General features: G+C 33.3%; 1 protein-coding gene across 1 annotated transcript; it reads right to left on the bottom strand.

Annotated features, from left to right (window-relative positions):
• Positions 1-5,717: 5,717 nt before the first annotated feature.
• LOC114745140 (probable disease resistance protein At5g63020) lies at positions 5,718-20,721 on the bottom strand. Its single transcript, XM_028933283.1, has 6 exons — positions 19,269-20,721; positions 18,770-18,805; positions 15,750-15,862; positions 15,118-15,321; positions 6,368-6,440; positions 5,718-5,842 (listed from the first exon to the last, which is right to left on the bottom strand). Exons 1-6 carry the CDS (start codon positions 20,719-20,721, stop codon positions 5,718-5,720), a joined length of 2,004 nt encoding a protein of 667 aa, XP_028789116.1.
• Positions 20,722-25,050: the final 4,329 nt, after the last annotated feature.

Here is a 25,050-nt window from a genome sequence, read left to right as displayed (position 1 = left end):
TTTTTTATTAATTATCTAAACAAGTTTCATCTTCGTAAACTGATTTTTTTTAACAAAAATCAATTTAAATATAAATCATATTACACTACCTGACTTTTACTTCATTTGACTATGACAAAAGTCAGACTAAAAAAAAAAGTAATTTCTTCCACTGCTAATCCAAACACACCTTAAATAAATAAATCTTTGACAAAATTTGGAAAAAAAGAGTTTTTGCCTATGTACAATACTACTTTTTTTTTTCTCGCCAACCTATATGTACTGTGCTACAGAACCAAATTAATTTGTTATATATATATATAGAATAATATTAGCATGTTACTAGTTGAAAACAATTTAACATTGCAAGAAATCAATTAAAAAGAGTGGTCAAAATGAAATTAGACAAAATAACGAGGACAATGAATTAAACATTCATTAAAATTATACGATTGGCATTAATTTTATAGTACCTCCAATCCTAAATATAAGGCTTAATTTGTTACATAATTTGCACATTAATAAAAAAAAAAGGACAACTTTCACGACTAAACTAAGTAATTAATATTATCTCCAATAAAATATAAAATACAATATGTTTTCTTCCTTTAATATTAATACTCCATGATATATGTCCTTATATTCTTGGAAATGCTTGTTTCTTAGTTTTTTTTAAAAAAAAACTAGTAATTTTGAAGAAGATGATGCTTAGGACTCATAACATATAGCTGAATGCTTTTTTTTTAAAAAAAAAATTTCTTTTTGCTCCTTTGCTTTTATCTATTTGTCTTTAATATTGTGCCATTTTTATGGTTTTCACTCATTGATTGAGTGGCCCATGGATTAACCACTTATAGTTGGATTCTTATCGGATGTCCCCGAAGGGACTGTAATGGATTCTTAAGAACCTAATTAAGTAAACAACATTACTTTATATTAGCATAAAACTTAAAATTTGAAAATGCGCATATTATGTGTGCAACATTGCGTACATAACATATATAAAAACTTGATTTACCAGTATCCATATTACTAGCTGTCCAATTTATTTTCAGTTAAAAGAAAGGTATAAATTAATTTAATTAGAAAAACATGTACACCTGATTATCTTTTCTATACTATTAAACACATGACTAAAGGAATACTTCAAATAGAGAACATGTAAATGTGAGCATAGCGTTTTTATACTGTGATCAAGTTTCAAATATATAACTTCAATATAATATAAGTTTCACACTTATCCAGAATTTTTAAAAGTGCTTAACTAGCTTGGTTTGAACACTTTGTTTAAAAACGTCTATATCACTTTCGATTTACTACTAACAAATTTAAATTAACTCATGAGAAACTATGAGCTGGCTATTTAGAAATTGAATTACTTAATTAACAACATTATTGATACTGAATTTGGAAATTATCTAATTCATGAACACAAGCAACGAAATAAATAAAAACACCACATAATAAATAGGGGGAAGAATAAAAGATGTATCAATGAAGAGTACCTCTTTAATGTTTTGGATACTTTCGAGCCAAACACCAACTTCATGTTTCCTTTGCGCCTCTCTGCTACTCTCAGCTTCTTCAATTTGTGCTTTTAACGTTGATAAACTCTTATGTGCAGTGAATTCTTAGTCTAATTTGTAAGATCAAATGGCAATTTTATGATTAAAAGCTATTTGTTTTGTGACAAAATAAATAAAAAAATATGATTGATCAAATTAGGAACTGAGTATCATTTTTTATAGTATTTTTGATGCTGTGAACCAGTTGCTCTTTTTTTTGTTTTTGGATGAAAAAAGTTACTCATTTTATTTGTTTCTATCAGGTCTTAGGCCGAAAATTAAAGATATGAAAGATCAGGCCCAGCCCAAGCCCAAAAGAATTGGATGAAGACTTTGACTAATGAAGTGCTGCGTTTTGATGAAGAGCTAGGTGGAAGAGGATTCTGTTATGGACGATTGGGCAGGAGGATGATTGGTTGGTTTTATGAGCTGGCAAGTGGGAATGAATTGATCATCATCTTTCTTTCCGTCCTGCTGATCTCTTCCCTGCACCGTCATTTTTCTTTCCTCTCATCATCTCAATCTTCGTTCTGATCCTTCCATGGCACCTGCTATTTCATACTCAGTAGCTGTGATGCGAGGCTGGACACTGTGCATTTGTGGAGAGGTGCTGGATCTGAGCTTCTGAGCATCAGTGAGAAAGAGTTCGATGATCTTCGGAGATTCAGACTAGACATCTGATTTGAGTATGCGAGTTGTATGCTTTAATTCTTATGCTAGATTTATTTCGTAAATCTGGAACTGAACTCTCAAGATCTGTAGGCTTGCTTAGCCAGAGACCTCTGTGGATTCGAGTTGAATTTGCTTCTTCTTTCTTCTTTAATTTGGATATAATTGTTACCTCAACCGAGTTGGCTGATGTTCTCAATTAATTCAATTAATTTCTGGATGAATGCAAGGCTGTGTTTGTCATAGAAGAATGGATCCTCTGGTTAGGTTCCCCTAGGTTGAACATTTCGCACTCAGTGTTAATGTCTTGCGAGTAGCAGTTAGGCACTGATCCAATCTACGAGTTGTGGATTAATTGATAATTCAACTATTGAACTCTTAGTTTCATAAAACCAGGAAGGTCATAAGCTATCTCCACAGAAGCATTATCAATCATTGTCGGCAACATTTTCTGTTCACTAGTTTTCTATTTACTTTAGTTCCTTTGTTTTTACATTCGTTTGTAAATTTCAGAAATAATAGCTGAGGTCTCTCTTCTTAGATAGAAACTATAATCTAAAAAAAAAAAAAATTACATTGCAATAGAAACCCATACTTGTTAATTTGATAATGTGTTTAATTGGACTGGTTAGGAACTGCAACAAATTAGGCTTCTTGAGCCTTGACCTAGGCTAGACTCCATTTCTACATTTAGCTTAGTAATTTTTGAAGAGTAGACTGACATGCTTTTCACAGGTCCAAGGCTTTTCCATTTATGATTCAGAGGTTGCAGATTCTTTTCCAAATCATAAATAAACTTTGCTTCTTGTTTGGTGCAAACATACTAATTCTTGTTATATCCATATGATATCTCCCAGTTTCTCCATATCTGCCTCTCACTTTTGATCTTTCAAACGATGCTAAGCCTGCATTTGATCCAAAATCACACAGCAAAATGCTAAAGTTAGGGTTTTTTTTTCATAAATATTTTGCCATTTCTTTGTCTTTCCCCCCTTCAAAATGAAAGAACACCACATGTATGATAGTTTGGGCTTACCTCGTACACCAAAGAGACTGCAATATTATTCATGAGTTTGCATGACAGCTGATGATGCAGATTAATAGGATTTGAAATGATGATGATGATGATTCCTTTGTTTCTTTAATTTTGAAAAGTAAATTGAAGCATCTAATTCCTTACTGGATTTTTATTTTTATTTGAGATGGACATTGATTTATTCTCTTGGATGCTATGATTTCTTTCTTTTGCTTTTGTTTATTCTCACATTAATGAACAAGTCAGGAATCATCTTTCAGAATATTGCCATTCACAAGTTGGAGTGAAGCAATGAATTTTTTTTTTTTGCTTTTAAAAAATTATAAATTACGTTTTCTATGGCTTTCAAGTTTGGGATAATTAGTTTGCTAGTCTTATAGTTTCATCCAGTTTTAAATTAGGTCCCTACAGTTTTTTTACTTTTTATTAGATCCTTATTGTTTGCTCAGTTTTGATGAGGGTCCTTCTGTTACTAACACTGTTAGTTTAAGCAGATAAAGGCTTACGTGGCAGGTATTCATTGTCTTCTTCCTCAACTTCTCTCCCTCCCTACTCCTCTCAATCACCTTTAAACCACCCGATGCTCCCTCTGCATCATCATTGTTCTGCTTGCCCACCTTTTCAACTAACAAACCCCCACTCTCCTTCCTTACTACCCCTTCCATTCTCACTCTCTCTCTCTCCCTCGTTCTCTCTCTCTCTCTCTCTAATTTCTATGAATGAAGACGATATGGTCTCTAACATTCATGGTGTCAAAATTCTCTGTGTATTAATTGTATTGTTAAACCCTTGGACACTAAAATATTGAGTTTCCACTAGAAGAGCCATAACAGCGACGGTATCAACCTCCTGTGGACTCACCAACAAATGTTTGGAGATAGTTTCGTTTCCCATATAAGATCAAGTGGGAACTTACCGCATTTTCTTGGCTGACTCGGTTCTTCACCTTGATTGTTTAAAATATAAATCCCTTAATACTCCACTTCAGTAATGTAATTATCATAGGAAGAACTTGTTCTTCTTGGAAGAATCTCTCATGATAGTGAAGGTAGTAGAGAGAGAGAAAGTGAGAGTGAGAGTGAGAGTGAGAATGGAAGGGGGAGTGAGGAAGGACAGTGGGGCTTATTAGTTGAAAAGGTGGGCAAGCAGGACGATCATGATGTGGAGAGAGCATCGGTTGTTTTAAAGGAGATTGAAGGGAGGAGAGAGGGAGAGAAGCTGAGGAAGAAGAAGACAATGAATGCTGCCACATAAGCCCCTATCTGCTTAAACTAACAGTGTTAGTAACGGAAGGACTCTCATCAAAACTGAACAAACAATAAGGATCTAATAAAAAGAAAAAAAAACTATAGGGACCTAATTTAAAATTGGATGAAACTATAAGGACTAGTAAATTAATTATCCCTTCAAGTTTTGATTAGAGAGTTTGATTCTTAATTTAAAGTTTTGGTGCTCGATTAGATCAGGTCAAGAATCAGAAATTTTTAATTTCCACTGCGATGACTGGACCAGAAGGCATTGTTAATTCTTACACACACACACTATATGCATCTAAGCTTTTCATCGGTACACATTGAGATAAATAATTAAATTAAAGATAGTCCCACTATATTTTTTTTTAATTGCTCACGAGTATCTTTTTCTTAGAAGTAATCTTGTTAGACATACCGTCAAGTACTAAATATGAGTTCATCACGTTATGAGAGAGATCAGCTTCTTCTGTTAGACCTCACCCTTAATAGTCTAGTCTCACTCTATTGTTGGTAATGGAATGATAATCTTTACACTCAACTCAAGAGACAAGAATCACAATATATTATTTGTGAGAGAATGACATTTAAATCCCTAAAAGAATAAATTAATGATAATTGGTTCTTCTAAAAATTCTAAAAAATATTGAGGCATTTACAAATAGGATTCTCAATTGCAAATTAAAAGTGATGTTTCAAACTTAATTAGATTTAAAATTCTTCAGTTAAAATCTAACTGAGTCATTTCTATTCATATTTCTTTAGTAGATAACTTCCATAATCCATAAACTTATATAGGATGTAAATCCTCCTACCTTAAATACCTTATAAAGGACAAGCAAGAAAATCATGAACCACTAAAAGCCAGGTTTCTATTGAAAAGAATAATTAACAATGAAATTAAGCTTTGTTTTCAGGAAATTTTACACCTTCACTTTTCAATGTGAAAAATCCCCCTGCACTCTTGATGTGTTCAACGTTATAGCTTTCCCAAAAGTATTGGGCTAATAGAGTAAACACTTTTCTTTGAATCTAGGCAGAGATAATCCAAACTGATTTAAAAATCAGGAGCTTTCATCATGTTGATCCTTTTTATTGTATGTAATTCACCCTTACATGGACAGTGAATGCCGTGCGAAAACTCCCTTATTATCCTTAATATTTACCATCAAAGGGAGTTGCAATCTTTAGAATCTTCCTCGTTCATGCTTGCACAAACTATCCTAGTTCCATGCTTCCCAGTAAAAGCCACCTGCTCTTTGCCTGAAGTTCTGCATTATTCAACCTCCGCTTTGCATCTTCTTCCATCATATTCGCACTCCATTCAACATACGTAGCAATACCTGGCATTATAGAAGGAAATAAAGTGAGGTATTCTCAAAATATCTTCTATTCACTGTAAAATACAGTAAGAATAATTACAGATGATATTTCGGTCAAGCAAAAGAATACATCAGCAACAGTGTATGTAGACCATAGAGGATTAAGGCACTATCTAAGAAATCCCTCAGAGCGAATGGAAGCCCAGTAGGAACAACAGGCCTAATGTGTCTGTTCAAATCCAATGGTCAGCCCATTCCTAGGAACCAATAAATATTCCTTTAGTTATCTATCGTACCCGTCATTTAGAGTTTAAGGATTGCACGTCCCTTCTAAGGACCCTACAAAAGTTAAGTACATATTCAAGGACTCCAAGCATGATAGATCCATAAACCAACCAAAAAGATGTGCTACAGAAGTAGCTTATTATTAAAAAGGTCAAGTAAAATAAATATTGACTAAACAAAGTAAATAATAGTAATATCGTTACTCAAATTAAGCACATACCTTTTCCGTAACCTCCAATGCTAGACTCCTGGCTGATTCACTGTCAGGATAATACACTAAAACTAAACCGATCAAATTGCCGAATTTACCAACACCTTCCTGGACAATGCGAATCTACACATGCCCACATTAACATAAAAATTTGCAGAAATTCACGAAGATATGTATACCCTATACAAGCAGGTCATTCACATCTTGGTTCACACATGCGTCTCAGTACAGCATAGATACACAAATTTGAGAAACAATCTTTCTTCCCTGTAATGTGCAATATATTGACAGGTGACCCCCGAAATGTAGCAAAAAGAATGTGTCTTGTGTGATCAAATAGTTCAATAAAAGCAGGTATCTAAGTCATTTTAACAGGCAATCATTTCACTATTTCATAAGTCTGTGTTACTTGAAGGCCTGAGGACGCCAATTTCCAATTTTTTTGGGGGAGGGGACATTCTATATATACACCTACCCATATCCGGATTTTTCTTTCACTAAAGTAATAGTAAAGCTAGATATTGCTTAGGAAGAACAAAGCTGGAGAAAATACATGGAATTTTTTTTGGAGGTACTTCAGAATGCATCATAAAGCTTGACAAAATCAAGGAGATTCGAGACAGCTAACTTAAATCTGGCACATGTGACCCATTATACCTGGAAAATGGTGATCAAATCACCATGAAGTCAGTGTAATTAGATTGCACCTTTATTCAGAAGGTACGTCTCACAACTTATTAGCAGCAACAACTTCTTCCTCAAGTTTTGCTGTCCGTGCCAGCAAAACCAAAGCATAAAAAGAAAGAAGTGATGGCTTTATCCATGCATCAAAGAACAGAAGTGATGGATTCAATTTCCACAAGATTAAGCTTGATCGATTATCTTTAAAGGATATCTAACTATCAATGATTAATAATTATACTGCCACGGGAAACTAGTAATAGAAGCCATCCCTCGACCACGGGAAATAATAAAAAGTTATCTCAAGTCTTGCCACATCAACCTCTAGCAAAATTCAATAGACAGGGATGCAAATAGTTATTACATAAATGAAATAAGTGATTTAAACATCTAAATGGTTAGTTGGTGTAAAGATTGAATGCCACCTTGAATGATTTAGATCTTCGGATTGAAGGATCTACATCTGTAGGTGCCAAATATGACTTTCTGGCTATATCAAATTGCTTCAATTCCAAAAGTGCATCACAAAATCTATTTAAGTGACATGCTCCTAAACCATTAAAGTACATTTCATTTTGGCAGGAGCCAAATCATAAACTAATAAATTTAAGTCCATATAAAAATTTATTGGGTAACAGCAAAGAACACAGAAGTTAAAACAAATATTCAAACTGATGATAAGCAAGTAAAACTAATGGTTAGAATATGAGATGAACGGTATTGGGTGGTCACCATTTCCCAGAAATCCCCATAAGTATGTGAACATGTGATAGTGGACCTTGCGTAGCTATAGACTGAGAAAGACGTCCAGAGGAAGAGGTCTGCACGCAAGGAACTCATACGTTTCTGCTCATTTTTATTTCATTTTCACATGGTAGGACATCTGTATAACGATTTTTGCTCATATTTACGTCATTTAAAGCTACAATGCATCTTCTCCTCATGAAAGACCGAACAATAGTATGAATTAGTGACATCATGATAACTAAATGGTTCAAAGCTAAAGGTTTTCCAGTCCCACATGCAGAGGACACTTAAGCGATATACCAAACAATAATCAATTTTATCAAACACTTGTTGGATTTAAGTGCCTTATTAGCTGTCTAAATGAAGGAAAGATCCATGAACAGCCACTACAGCTAACTCAAAAATACAGAAACGCAAAAATAAATTTCACGCAGATTATACTTTATAAAAGTGCAGCAAAATGCAAAAATCTAACAGATAAGAATCTAATGACACCAAAGGCTCTTCCGGAAGGCAGGAAACTCCAGAAAGCAATATCCTTTACTGATGCTACTGTAATTCAGTATAGAAAAATGGTAATCCAGTGACTCACCAATCTCTCCGTTAATTATAGCACCCTTGAACAGATATGCAGCCTAATTGAGTAAAATAAATTGTTAGAGCACTGTACATAATAAGTAAACAAAAAATAAGAACAAGATCCAGTTGAAAGAATCATACTTTAATTGCTCCTGCATGAGCCCTGATCTGTGCCAATATTGGCCGTTTTTCCTCTCCTTTTCTCAAGACCGACATGCAGCAGAACCGACGAGAATCACTATGCACAAGCATAGATTGCGAGAAATAAAAATATTAAAATTAAAAAGAAATGGATTTATCATCTAGCCATTCAAGCGAACATTGTCTGATAGGACAGTGAAAAGGAAAGGCATGCAGACACAAAATAGCAAAGAAGAAAGGCCAGATCCAAGTCCATGAATGGAATTTGAAGAGTCATTTACTGTCCCCCATTCCATACACAAGCAACCTCCTGACCGATCCTGTGCGGCATCTGAAGCTTCTCCCAGCGATTCGGATCGATACTGGACCTGATTGGGGGTGAGAGAGATTCTTCTAAGGGAATCAGGGGAGAATTCCAGCGGTTTGTGTGTGAGTGTGTGATCGATCGACAAGACTGGGGAATCTTAGACCTTATCCCTTAAAAAAAATATCGCATCCGTAACAAGTTGATTTAGGTGTTGTTTGATAACCTCCAAACTATAGTTTTAGAAGTATTTTTTCACAAAACGAGACAAATTTTTTTACATATTTATTTCGTAAACTGTAAAAACACTTCTAAAACTATAGTTTGGTTTTTATCCAAATACCTTCTTAATTTATTTATATCCATTTTACAAGCTGTCCAATTTGATTGAAAAAAAAATGGACACCTGATTAGAGAACACGTAGCTATGAGCATAATGTTTTTATATTGTGATGAAGTTTCAAATAAATTCAATATAAAATATGTTTCACAGTTATCCAAAATTTTTACAAGTGCTTAGCTTGATTTGACCAGAATTTTTTTTTGAAAAAAAAATGGTTTAGAGCACTTTCGATTTACAACTAATTAACAAATTTAAATTAACTCAAGAGAAACCATTGGGCAAAGCATTTAGAACTTGAATTACTTAATTAACATTATTGATGTTGAATTTGGAAATTATCTAATTCATGAATAGAGACAATCAAATAAATAAAAACACCACATACTAAATAAGTGGGAAAAAAAAGAATAGATGTATTAATCGAAGAGTACCTCTTGAATATTTTGGATACTTTAGAGCCAAACACTGACTTCATGTGTCCTTTTCCCCTCTCTGCTACTCTTAGCTTTTTCAATTTGAGCTTCCACGCCTTTCTTCATAGTTTGAAGGCTTTTCCATTTATGATTCAGAGATTACAGACTCTCTTCCAACTCATAAATAAACTCAGCCTCTTTTTTGGCGCCAACACACAGATTCCTTGTTATATCCCATATGATATCTCCTAGTTTCTCCATATTTGTCCCTCTCACTTTCGTCTTTTCAAACAATGCTAATTAAGTTTGCATTTAATCCAAAATCAAACAGCAAAATGCTGAAGTTAGAGTTTTTATTCAATAAATATTTTTCCCTCATCAAAATGAAGGAAGACCACGTGTGATAGTTTGGGCTCACCTCGTACACCAAGTGATTGTAATATTTTATGAGTTTGCATGAGACAGTTGATGATGCAAATGGATAGGATTTGAAACGATGATGATGATCCCTTTATTTCTTTAATTTGAAAAGTAAATTGAAGCATCTAATTTACTTTATCCTTATTTTTCTTTGATGAGATGGACATTGATTTATTCTTTATTAGGATGCTATGATTTCTTTCTTTGGCTTTTGTCTATTCTAACATGAATGAACAAGTTAGGAATCTTCATAAAAGAGATTGCCATTCTCGAGTTGGAGTTGAAGCAATGAATTTTTTTTTTTGAAAAATAAAAATTACATTTTATATGGCTTCAAGTTTTGACTAGAGTTTGATTCTTGATTTGAAGTTTTGCTGCTCCATCATATCAGATCAAGAATCAGAATTTTTAATTTGTCCTGAGATGATGGACCAATGATATAGAAGGCACGGTTAATTATATATATATATATATATATATATATAAAATATGGTCCAAGCTTTTCATCGTTGAACGTTGAGATAAGTAATTAAATTAAAGATAATTCCACTCTAATTATTGGTAATGGATTGATAATCATTTGACCCAACCCAAGAGACGAAAATCATAATTTTTTTTTGGTGGAAAGAATGACATTTTAGTGCTGAAAAAATAAATTAACGATAATTGGATCCTTAAAAAAATTTCTGAAAAATATTGAGACATTTGCAAATAGGATTCCCAATTGTAAATTAAAAGTTGCATTTCAAACTTAAATGCCCTAAATGCCGTATCTGCAGTTAAAATTCATCAATTTATAATTGTCCAAATCAAATATTTGTAAATTTGTAAATTTTTTTTCCAAAAGTCTATAATACATATTTACATACAATAACATCGAGTCCCTCTCTAGAGTTAAAACTAAAATGACCATTGTAAATTAAAGTCCACTCAGTCAAATGAGGAAATGAAATAAGGAAAAAAAAATCAAGAAAATTAATTAGCTTTAATTGAAAATCATATAGCCCAATTAGTCAGTCAAACAGTACAACATTACAAAACAATGACAATACTAATTATTGTAAACAATATTCAGGAACACGAATACAATGTCTCACTAGTTGCTGTGGTGGCTTCCACTCGTCATCACTAGTGTTATTTGCACTAAATTGCTTGCTGTAAATATTTAGATATAAAAACAAGAGTCAAGAAATCAGCGATAGGCATCCCAAGATGAAATCAAATAAGGCAAGAAAAGCACTAATTTGAGCATTGTGCAAGCTAAAAATTCCATATATTAGACATGGGATCAATATAGACAAGTACTGATTCTAAAGTGAAAAAAATAAAGGGAAAAAAATTGGACCAGACTGGCAGCTTGTGGTCCTATCTGGTTTGAGTACTAAACTAGTTATGGAGTAAATCAGTATCAACTGGATTAAACTAGTAAAAGTTGGAGTGAACTGGTGATAAACTGAATTGAATGATTATGTTGTTGTCGGTTCCATCTTTCCTTATTTAACTTCTAATATCTCAATCACTATAGATTTGAATGAACTTTAATTTAATGATGATTTTAATATCAATGATTATTAATTTTAGTTATTGAGGGATAATAAAGATGAATGTTGTTGTCAATTAAAAAAAAAAAACCAAACCGGACTGGATCGGTCTATTCAATAGAAAAACTAGCGAATTGGTCTCTGGTCCGGTTTGGTTAAAGGAAAAAAGCAACCTATGATCAAACTAAAAAAAACCGGTTCAAATGATAAAAACGAGTAAAAACAAGCAACCCACCGGTTGGATGGGTTGTCCAAAGTTTAATAATTTTAGTCTTCCTGAGGACATCGTTTTGTGTTGAAAAATATTTTTTTTAAAAAAAAAAACACAGTTAGACTTGCAGGCGACAGACTAAATCTGAAAAGGAAGGGAGGGCAATGCAACACCTAACTTTCTATATACCAGTAGGGTCCACTTAACATCTGTGGATCACTAGACGCCAGTGTTCTATCCTACTTTTGAAGCACATATGACAGGCACACAGATTTAAAATAATACTACTATTATATAAGTTACTACCCTGGTCATTCAGGACAATGACCCTTACCTGAGCACTGAAAGTACACACTCCCTTAAGAAGGATACAAAATAGCATAATTACTAGTAAGTGGGGGTTACTTGCTCTTAAACATCTAATAAGTCAGATAATTAAATATCAAAATAATTATTCTATAGGTACAAAGGCAGCAGGCATTCCTGCTCTTCATACAAGCCCACCTTCAGCACTTATGACCCTCCTTACTCTTGGAATTGCTTGCTTTAGCTGTATAGTATAGGAAGGGAGGGTGAGATTCGAACGAATCCCCGTAGTAGTAATTTCCATCGAACAAATGTGCAGATTATATAAAGCATGCAAAACAAGCCAAAGTGGAACATAACCTTGCAAGCTAATGCAATTAAGCATTTATGCGCAATGACAGATAAACAAGCTGAATAAATAATGCACAAATAATTGGCAATCACTGTCCCATGTCTATCAGCTATACGTGATCACGGCTAAATAATCCATGCAAGGAAATAAAGATTACATGTTCTCATGCTTTAAACAGCAATATGGCACAAACAGACATGCAGTAATCATACACAAGTGTAAGGTAAGAAAGAACTACTACATCAACCTTCTGCTTCAAAATCAAACCTTACTTGTTTATTTCCTTTCTCTTAGCTTCTTCGGTAGGCTTTTGCAGATATCAAAACCTATTATTTTAGTAAGGGTAGGTTAATGCTTGATCCAACTAAAATTCATAAATTATAAATCTCTCTTTAAATCCCAATCCTTTTTCAATCTCTGCCCTTATTTAATAGTTGGTCATCTTGAACAATTTTTCTTATTTAATACATTTACTGTGGAGAGTTTCTCTCTTTATCTCAGCTCAAATAGTTACTTTTCTTAGTAACTGATCATCTTAGTCAAAAATAATATATTATATACACACACAAGTCTTCTATCTTTAAAATATTTTCTATTAACACTTCATATTAAATCTCAAAATTATTCTCCAGTTTTGAAAATCATCGTCACAGCACTTTGATAAATTTCTAACCATATTCCAAAACAACTATATATAACAACTCTATTAGCCTTTAATTACTCTTATCCCCTTGCCTTACAAGCTTACTAATCGAAAGTGTGTACACATACACAAATATATACTTTATAGCACTTCCCATGCCAGACACCTAACACTTAGGCGCCTATGCTAGAGTATAAATTATTATTTTTGTACTTCTAACTGCTTCTAAAATTGGCTTGGCTTAATTAACTTCATACTGTAATTTCCAAATCCATACAATTCTTATCTATTATATTTTAAGGACAAAGTCATGTCTCACATGCATGTGCTTTCAAGTCCACTAACTTGAGTTTCAGTCAAGTAAAAAGTCCAAATGACTTTGACTTACACGTACTCATTTATAAATACACATTCAATCTCCCTTGTTAGAAATTTAGTCAAATAACTCAATCATTTGAATCCCCACTAAACCATTCATAATTCATTTAAACACTTGACTACCTTCCAACATTAACCGTTAGCCTCAATTATTTGGATTCAAATCAAGAAGCTCAACCTCTTTCTTAACAAGCTTGATTTTCCTTAAGCAAATTCCTAGCTTAACTTTATTTAACTTGATAGCACACGTGTATACATATTTAAGAGAGCTCACAAATCCTCTGAATCCTTTCAACAATAATAACTTGATTCTATAAACATTCTTTAGTCAATTACAATTCCTCTTCACCATTTGCAAACCCTAAGAACACAAATTTCCTTCTTGTTTCTTGAGTAACTTTAAGATATCCAAAACCAATATTTAATCTTCTAGCTATCAAGCATCAGCTAAGTCTCTATTAAACATTTCTTACTTCATTTGATAATTCTCTAACTTCCTAATTTATAATTTCACTCTTTAATAACTTCTAAGAATCTCGATTGACTTAAACCCAATATCCCTCTAACTCAGCAACTTTTACATTAAACCACTCTCATTTGCACAGGGACCCTTCCCCAGTAACTCTAACATCATTTTACATCTACACTACTGTCGAAATCAATTGTAAAATGTTTTTGCTTCGAATCTGGAAGTTTTCCCAGATTTTCAACACATACCCAAGACTAATATTTGACCATACTTATTCACCTTGTACGCTTAAATTTTTCTCCTTTTCCTCCTTTAAATCTTACATTCCCTATTCAACCTTTTAACTATAAAACACACCCAAGCCTCACAGTCAATTTCCTACCACTCATACACTCCCCCCATTCAAACAGCAATATAGCGTATATTTATATGATCCTATATATATATATATATATATATATATATATTTTTTAGGTGAACCGAAATCACAACTGTATATATATTTATATGTCATCAACATTTCTTTTCCACTGAACCCGAAGCTAAAAACTTGCAGGCATAACAATCTCTATTCGGTAAACTCAAAAACAGAGCAAACAACACTTGCATATATCTACACACATATATATACATACTTATACCGAAACTATATATATATATATATATATATATGTCAGTTCGGTCTCCTCTCAAACCAGTGAACCCGACGCCATATAACATCCAACAACCAGAAAGAAAAACAGATATCATTATCTCAAGTGATTAACGCCTGTGTTAGAAGCTAAGAACCAGAAACGAAAACAACATGCAAGCACCGAAATACACTCCCCTGTCACGGATTCAAAAGCAGAGCAACCCGTCACACACAAACTCCTTCTGGATCCCGCGGCATATGCATATGTCTATATATATATATATATATATATATATAAAGAAGCGTCCTTCTCCTCCCTTTAACCTCTGTTTTCGGTTGACATAAACAGAGGAGAACAAATGAAACCAATACCCAAAACCAGAACAAGAAGCAACGACGTCTAAGTATACCAGTATATTATTTCAGTTCGGTAATCTCAGGACAGAGTATCAACCTTACATGCAAGCTTGAAAACCAACATCAAACACTTCAATCTACCCATAGAATCCGAATCCATCGGTCCTCTTATCCTTTCCATCACTTTCTCTCACTACCCTTCTGTCTCTCTCTCCTCAAACACGCCATAACCACTCGGATAACAGGAAAGAAAATGGTGGGAGGTTGATCAGGATGCTCACCTGGAATGTTTGATCGGTTTGCATGCACTGGATACCACCTCCGATCACCAGATTCAACTCAGCCTCTTCTCCGTCGCCGACTTCTTCCTCTCGTGCTTCCTCTCTCTCTCGCTCGCGCTCTCTATCTCTCTTTTCTCTGGACACCGAATGAAATGAGTTAGACACGTGGTAACCAGCTGTTACATGGAGGAGAGAATCAGGTGGCTATTAGAGAAGAGAAGGTAGCACGCGTATTACAAAGTTCCTGGACCAATCTTGACCTCACACATAATTATTTCTCCAATCCTATCATTTCTCCTATTTTTCTGAAATATAAGATATATCCAGAAATTAAACCAAAATATTCTGAATGGATTTTTCTTATCCATCACAACTGGTTATCCTAAAATTCTCAGATTAAATATAAATCTCTAAGTATTTTTCCATAATTTTCAGAGAAAATAAACCATTCTTCTCTTAAAATTATCTGTTAAAATTATTTAAGCCATTTTTGAAGAAATACCTTTTCCAAAATGTCTCTAAACCCTAAAAATCATTATTCCATAATTTTTTCCCTTTATTTGGTAAATAAATAATTTTAATAAATTTTTTTCTTTTTTACTCGTCCTAAATCATAAAATTCGGAGTGTTACAGGCAACGTCTTTGCCTCGCCCGAATCTTCAGTCGTTCTCTTTCCCTTCCCCCAAATCTGAAATCCCAAGCCAAAATCCCCCTTCAAATGTTGGTCGGAGTTTTTAATCGAACCTGCAAGGAATAAGAGTTTAGTTAATAAAAAGTAAAAACACGGAATGCATAGCCCCTAATTACCTGAGCAAGCACGACAATCCAAGTCTTCCCTTTGGGTTGGTTGTTTTTTCAATGTGGTACTTGATAGAGTGACTAAGGGGTTAGCTGTAAGCAGATGGAGATCAAGAAGGGGTGACTATAGAGCAATGATTCAGAGGTGGCCCACACAAAAGATAAAAGAGGGTTCTCAAGAAAAGAAGAGTGAGAAAATTTTTGGATGGAGTTTGGAAGACAGTTTAGTAAAATTAAATATTTAAACTATTTTATGGTTTTTTTGTATTTGTTGAGTGATTATTATTTATGAATATTGTTCTATTTTGTTATTATTAGTTAAATTGTATTATTTTAATATGATTGGTCCAACCCCAATCTGACTCCAATCAGACAATTAACCCTTAACCCACTATCTCGATGAATTTAGTTTCTGGTCTGGTTTTTTGTTCCTTAGTTGTTGTGCTTTGTTATTATTATAATCAAACTATTGTTGCATTTTATTGTATCTTGTTATTAATGATTATTAATGTTATTGTATTTTGTTATTTTTAATTAAATTAAATTATTTTATTATAGCTGGTTTGATTCAAAGTTAATCCTAGTCTGATCCACTGACCCCTGAACCATTACTTTGACTAGTTTGTCAGTGTCCAGTCCAGTTTTTTGTTCTTTTTAAAAATTTGTTAGAAGCACATCCATTAATAAATAAATAGAACCACACCAACATTCTTGGCAGAATAGAGCAGGAAAAAGAAATTGGACCACAGTAGAACTACAATATCACCAAGAAAGAGACTTGCAAGTTGAAACAGTTTCAAATAGAACAAGAGACTGTTGATTGTAAGCAATTATAGCTACCCAGAACTGAAAGCAGAAGGATGGTAATTAATTGGCAAAATAAAAGAACGGCTGGATACTACTGGCAGCCTAAACTAAGAGAAGAAGAAACAAGGCACCAGGATGAAGATTGAAAAAAATCACGATAAACATAAATGAATCATCAATATGAAAATATCATCAAAATCTGTTGAAATCTGTACTATTCATAAGAAATTATATGAAAAATGTGTCTCACTTCACATTCAGTGCCAACAAAAGACACACATGTAAGTAACCCCTCAATCTGTTCTAAAAGGTGTACAAACACATTATTATAATGCTATAATAATACAGAAAGGAATACTACTATAATAAAACTCCACATCAATTGATGTGTTTTGGTTTTGGTATTTGCTAATACTCATACACTGTGTAGCAGATACTGAGGCTTGGAATGTAATGGTCTTCTTTTGAGTTTAGGGGCTTAGTTAATTTGGGCTTGCTAGGCCTTTGAACATATTTCACTGCATATTGTTTCTTTGTTTGAAATCTGATTGGATTTTTGATTTCATTCGCTATTACTATGCTTCATTTAATTTCCTAGTGTTTTAAGTAATTACCTATGAATTAATATTTGGTTTTGGTTTTGTATTAGGAAGTTCGCCTTTACTATTATGCGTGCATAAATGCTAGGCTTGCGGGTATTCATAATTCCTGAATGACGACCACACCACAAAAATTATAAGCTGGAGCATTTTTATAAAAAAATTTTATAAATTTTTTTTTGCATACATGTTTTTTTTCATTTACATCCCCAATTGATTAAATTATATTCCTTTCTATCCCCAATTAATTAAATTATATGCCTTTCTAATATCCTTTTCCCACTCGTCCTCTCTATAAACAAGGGTATATTTACTAAAACAAATACATTTTTTATGCCCTTGTTGCCTTAAACCAATTTTAACCTACTTTTTAATTAAAATAATAATTCAATTATCTGTAACTAATAAAAAGAAAAAGAAAGTAACATATATTCATGAGTTGTCTTGACGTACCTTTGCAGGATTTGACATTGACTTGTTTTGAAAAATGAAAGTTGGTTAGAGTTTTGTTCTTAACTTCGCTTTTGAATTGCTTTGGTCTCTTGACTCTTACAGAAATGAACAGGTCATCCATCATAATTCTTAATTAGCACTTAGTAATAGAAATATTGTAATCAATTATGTATTAATTTAAATCATTTTTCCTTGTTAAATTTCCAGATAATTACAAATAGTTGCAACCAGTTATAGTTTGTAATGATCATTATCTGACTCAAATTTTTTCTTTGCTCCAAATTATCTGTCTCAAGTTAGAAAAACAACATAAATAACTGTTTATAACGAATTCTTGAAACCTCTAGCCCTATCATAATTAAAAAGAACTAATTTTATTAATGCTAATATTTAGTTGTTAAAGGAATATTAAAATTAATTTTACAAAAGATATTTTGATTGAAAAAAAAAATATTTCGTTTCATCGTTATTACATATTATTTATATATATAATTATTACTTATTACATAATTTTACTTTAAAATATGAATACGGATCCTTAGATTCCCAAACCACGGAACTTAGATTCTTTCATCGTTAGATTGGTGAAAAATCTTAATAATCCTAATTTATTGAATTAATGGGTAAGATCTAAGGTTGAATTATCGTGTTTCTTATTGTATGATTTTTCCTCCGAGGCTGGCGTTTATGCGCTTTGTAATTTTTAGAAAAGAGATGTTTTCAAAATGCGAATAATTTCAATGCATTTTTTTTTATCAATATTCAGAGTCTTATTATAACCACCACGAAAGGAAAAACGCAAAATAGATTATTGACCAATGACCATTGCTCTGTACGTATAGAAGGGTGTAATGGTGAATCAAAAAGTTTACACAAATAGGAGAAAGCAAAATAAAAATACATAAGTAATAATACACACGCCATGTTTGGTGGTCCTTTAATTTATTTTAAAAAGAAGCTAATCAACCTTAGAAATCAAAGGCGCTGTAAGGACCAATGAGGAAATCCAATCCCATAGCAGTAAACCAATCTGCAAATTATAAAAAGCCAATTAACTGAAAAAACAATTAATAATTTCATGAAGAGAACAGAGATGAAGGAATCACACCCAGACATGTGCTCGCATACATAATCACACGATGACATGGCTACCTTTTAGCATTCAGTGAATAAAGGATAGAGCTGGGCCAGCATTTTGACATATGTCAAAAGCAATATGCTTATTTTTTATATCTATAAAGAGTAAAATTATATCACGTCATAAAAATTAAAAGAACAGTAAAGAATAATGTGTGCGTTGATGTTACCAATGTATTTTACCTTGAAAATTTATGTTGACGTCATCTGACGTGAGGGGCTGAAATTTTGATTGGAAATTGTGTTTGGCGTCCCATTCCAAACTGTCCCACCAATCTTTGTGTCCGCGGATAATTAGTTGTTTGGCAGAGTTGAATGAAGTGGTAGCCTTTTCAGATTTGGACATTGTGATATACTGATGGTTTTTAGGGAAGGAAAAGACAAGGCGGTCTTATGGATGCTCTGAAGCTTTGGCATTCCACCCAGATATAGGTTTACCAGAGAAGAGAATACACAAGAAGAATCCTCATTCTCATCTTCCTTTATCACTTCCTCCACTGATGAGCAGTCGACAACGATAAGTAGTTGAAGCAGTGGAGCATGCTTGAGCCATGTGACATGCGTTAAGGAATGGCAATCAAAGATACACACGCTTTGAAGCATGCTTAGACAACAAGTGTCATCAGAAATACCAGAATAATCTTTCAAACCAGATAATTCAATCAGACCCAATTGTTGGAGGTGATTCATTTTTGAAATGCATGCCAATAATGAAGGCATCTCAATGGTGTCCAAATCAGAGAGGCGAAGAGCATATATACGTTCTTGCAATTTGTCTGACTGAAGTAACTTGGTGAGGCCTTTTTCTGTTTCCATGTCAACATTTATTTCCTCAATTTTTGGCAAAGATTCCACCTCCTCCAGGAATTCTTCCTCTGCTTGGCTATTTTCTCCAACTCCCCTGTTGCAATGAACTCTCAACACTCTTAATTGCTGAAGACTTGATATCACTCCCGATGGAATGCTTGCAATATTACTATCACTCAAGTACAAATTGAATACCTTCAAATTCTTCAAATTCTTCAACTCCTTGGGACACTTAGATCCATCTATGCTTAAACAAAGATATTCCAATAGAACCAACTCACCAATTTCTCCAAGTTCACATGTATCATGACACTGTAGTTCCAACACCTTTAATTTGCTCATGCATTTGAGGTTTTGCAAATGTTGTATACCACAATGCCTCAACAATAATGTTACTAAATTGGGATAAGTTACAGGTGGTACATGCTGTACTTTCCTATTCATAATTGAAACCCTCTCAACAATTTTCTGTTTTTCAACATCATCACGGGATGTTGTTATCACATCTTCTTGTACAAGAACCCTTTTAATTCTTTTATTTTGGTCACAAGATAACCACAATGCCATCTCTCGAATCATATCATGCATCTTAAATGAACGACTTAAAACAACATCATCTTCAATACTCTCCAACAAGCAACAAAGCTTCAACTTTGCAATCACAGATTGACCATCATTACGAATGTCTTGTATGCTTTTTGTCATATCTCTACACATAAACCCCTCCCCTATCCATTTATCAATGACATCAGTGACCCGAATCTCATAGTCTTCTGGATATAATGCACAATACAAGAAACAGTTTCTATGAGTATCATTCGGCAACTGATCATAGCTCAACTTAAGGATGGAAAAAACTTTTGTCTCCAAATCTGTAGTGGTCCATGTAGAACTTGTCAACTTATTTTTTGAGCACTCCCATACTTTAACATCTTTCACACCAGCCATAGCAAGTCCTACCACAATTAACGCAAGAGGCAGCCCTCTACACTCTGCTGCCATTTCTTTTGCTAGTTCTTTAATCCTAGGGTGGGAGTTTAAAGTTTCCTCTCCAACTTTCATATGAAATAACTTTAATGCTTCTTTTTCATTCAAAAAGTCCACTTTGAGTGGTTTTGGAGCTTGCATTTTTGCACACACACATCCTCCAATCGTGTTGTGAATAACACTTTGGACTCAAAGTTTGAATCTTTTGGATGGGGTATCCCCACCGAATTCAAGTCCAATCTCTCCCACACATCATCCAGTAATAAAACAAATTTTTTCTGCTTCAACACACCCCAAATCTTTGAAGATTTTTCCTCTTGATTATTGCAAGAACTCCAAGTAACATCTCCAATTCCTACTAATTTTCTTATATTGTCCATGATTGCATTCAAGTCAAGCTCTTTGGATACCACCACCCAAATCACAAGAAAATCGGGCTTTCTCTTCCCAAGTTCATTACTAATTTTCGTCAATAAAGTGGTCTTTCCTACCCCTCCAGTCCCATATAAACCTGTGACACCAATATTCTTTGCTTCAATTCTATTCCATACTTGATCAAATATCAAATCTTGCCCCACAGTCTCATCAAGAGGTATTTGACCAATTCCTTTACGTGGTGGCTTGTGCGTAATTGGATAACCTTACCAAATCTTTGTCCCTCGGCCGTTAAATCATCTACTTCAGTGAGTATCTTGGCAACATTCTTTTCCACCTTGTAGCTTGACTTGCAATTCTTGGGACAACACTTGCTTAGGCATTTGTTTTGGATTTCTTGGGCTCCTTGAACTTGATTGTCTTCCACTTCCTGCGAATACAAAATCATTTAGTTTGATATTTCTTTGCCCCCCTTTTTCTGAATCTTTACATGAACTAAGTAAGCACACTTCCATATCAAGTTTTGATATCAAGATAAGAAATTGCATATCTTAATATAAAAGAATGAATTTTTTTTGGGCCAAATATGAATGACAGTTTTTTTGACCAAAAAAGTTGAACGATATTGTTAAAGATTTTGGCTGGGTTCGTTGGGTTTCCTCTTGACAAAACACTCTTTTTTATAATTTTAAAAACGACAAATAAAAAACATGTTTGAAAACGGTTTTTGATCAATAAAAAAATAAAATATTTTTGTAAAAGGAAAAATAATAAGAACATCAGTTTAATATTTTATTATTTTTCTGCTCGACAAAATTATAGTAGAGGTAGAAGATATTATATTTTTATCAGAATTAAAGTGTATTTAATATCTTAAAATATTTTATAAGATACATTCAGTACCTGAAAATATTTTAGAATGCAAAAAAGTGGAGCAATGTCCCCTTTCGATATAATATGAGTTTCACATTTATCCGAAAAATTTTAAATGTGCTTAACTAGCTTGGTTTGAACTAACACATTTCAATTAAATTATCATAAATTACTGAGCTAAGGAATTACTTAATTAACAACATCATTGATAGCTGAATATGAGAATTATCTAATTCATGAACAGAAACAATCGAAGTAAATAAAAACACCACATACTAAATAGAGGGGGGAAAAAATAAATGTAAAATGAAGAGTTCGTACCTTTTGAATGTTGTGGACACGTTGGAGCCAAAGATCGACTTCATGTGTCCTTTGCTCCTCTCCGGTACCCTCAGTTTTTTCAATTTGTTCTTCCACATCCTTCTTTCTAGCTTCAAGCTTTTCCCATCTAATTTTCAGAGCTTGCACATTCTCCTCCAACTTATAAATAAACTCAACTTCTTGTTTGGCGCAACCACATAAATACTTTGTAATATCCCATATGATATCTCCTAATTTCTCCTTCTCTCTCACTTTGATCTTTCAGACGATGCTAAGCTCGCACTTATCCAAAATCAAACAGCAAAATGCTAAAGTTAGAATTGTTTTTTTCAATAAATATTTTCCCCTCAAAATGAAAGAACATCACATGTATGATGGTTTAGGCTTACCTCGTACACCAAGCGTCACACCCCAAAAATTTAGGGGTGAATGGTACGAAATATGAGACAACTCACATTCCTAAAGCCTAAAAACATATGAATAAACACTTGCCATAATAATTACAATACCATTCATACAAAATTGATCTCTTGTAATCAAAATATAAGGCCATTCATAAGAATTCTGCAAATAACTCGCAGGTACTACACGAAAAAAGAGCTCCCCTCCACAACAATACGAACATATATTCATATATTTATAATAATAAATGAAGGCAAAGGTCTGCCTTCATAAGAATTCTGCAAATAACTTGCAGGTACTACACAAAAAAAGAGCTCCCCTCCACAACAATACGAACATATATTCATATATTTATAATAATAAATGAAGGCAAAGGTCTACCTATAAATTATGTGGAGGATCTAAAACATAAATAAATAAATACATAAATGTAACTTAGTTTTGCATCAATTCGCGATTGTTCTAAACTTTGATCACCAATGAGAGTTTTTTTCTTCTTCTTCTATTCAGTTGAAGGTGCAAGGTTAGTGTATTATCTAAGGCCAAATAAATTTTACTAGTGAATATCATCCGGTTAACAAGAATAAGATAAAAAAAAAAAAACTAAAATAATAACTTGTACAATTACCACAAGGTCGATTTATGATTACTTTTAAATAAAAAAATTTATTATAACATGAAATATATATCAATATAAAACATTTTCAGTATACAAAAATTTATAAGGCATTTTAACAATATGTTTCTGAAATCAAATCACGAGTAGAGTTGAAAAACATTTTTCAATAGAGGATTTCAACAAAACAAACAACAAGCATGGATATATAGTCCACGAGGGTAAGTAACCAGCAAGTGCAGTTGAAGCCATGAGTACAAGCGTAACTGAAGCTACAAAACAAGAGTCGAAACATTGTTTGTGAGTATCAAGCAAGCTCGATATTAATTATGGCACACCAATACAAGCACAGCCAAAGCTACGAATACAAGTGTGACCGAAGTCACGATCGCAAGCGCAGCCAAAGACACAAAGAACAATGGCGGGAACAATGCCCGCGAATAACAAGTGTGGCCGAAACCACAAATAACGAGTGAGCTCGATATTACCATAGTACACCAAGGGCTAACAACACTACTGTTAACAGCCACCATTCTGTATTTAGTCCTCACAGAAATCATTTTCAAGCATATATGAGACCAATTTATCATCAGTAAACAAGAATCTTTCCTATCATTGAAAACATGTAAATAGAATATTTAACAAAAGATCCCAGCATGAAAGTTCAAAAAATCTCAAATATTTTCCTCAAATTCCATCAACGAACAAAAATCATTTTTTCGAGTAATAATACCTCAAACAAGAGTATTTCAAGATGTAAAAAGAATTTACAATATTGAACAAGGAAAAACGAATAATGGTACAATTGAAATGAAGTTGTTTTGATGAAATAATACTTGAAAAATATGGGGTGGCTAAATAACAATAAACAAATAAGAAAATATCATTTATAAAAACCTCTTTATCAGACGCTATTCACACTTTCATTATACTTTAAGATAATCCTTATTCTTTACTCTTAAAATCATGAACAATAATATGCCGCATAAGCTATTTAGCACAATGATTTTGGCCGCCAACGTACACCATCTTAATCTTCAATTTGCAACAATTTGATATAGTAAGGAACTTGAATCTCAACCCCTTTTTTCTTTTTCTACAAATACTAGAGTTACAAATTCGAATAACGATTGAGTTTTATCATCCTTAAATATTAGCCAACTAACCAAATGCCACGAGTCTAAAATATAACATCTATTTTCCCTTTTCGCGAAGCATTTTGTCAGCTATGAGTGTCCCACCATTCCCTTCATGAACTTAAACTCTTCAATTAAGTTCTTTTCGCCCTTCTATAACATAAGCCTTAGCTTTCTAGCAAATTTTACTAGCCTCCCAATCCAATTCTTCTCTTAAACATTAAACAAACACTTCAAATGCATTCCACAATTCTACTCATAACCCTCGGACAATCTTAAATTTAAACCAATTTCAATTCATACATTCCTTTCTCAATCAAAACGCTTTATTATTATAGAGAATACTTGCCTCTGGTTCAATTTGGTAACACATTCTTTATCGTTATAGCTCACAATAAATGACTTCTATCCATCACACAATTCGTCAAACACCTTGTGTGCATACACTCGGTACAAACGTAAATAAAAATCACGATAGTCCATAAACCATCAATCCCACGAATGTCACTAACCCATCAACCTCACAAAATTTTCTGCCTCAATTTCTTAACCAGACCCAACTTGCAATGGAGAGAAATCACAATTTGAAAAGAAACCAAAAGGTGCAAGGATATTTACCTA

This window comes from Neltuma alba, unplaced genomic scaffold, assembly GCF_004799145.2.
Source record: "Neltuma alba isolate B1F8T4 unplaced genomic scaffold, ASM479914v2 tig00004539_pilon, whole genome shotgun sequence".
Taxonomy (NCBI): domain Eukaryota; kingdom Viridiplantae; phylum Streptophyta; class Magnoliopsida; order Fabales; family Fabaceae; genus Neltuma; species Neltuma alba.
This window is presented reverse-complemented; position numbering and strand designations above follow the sequence as displayed.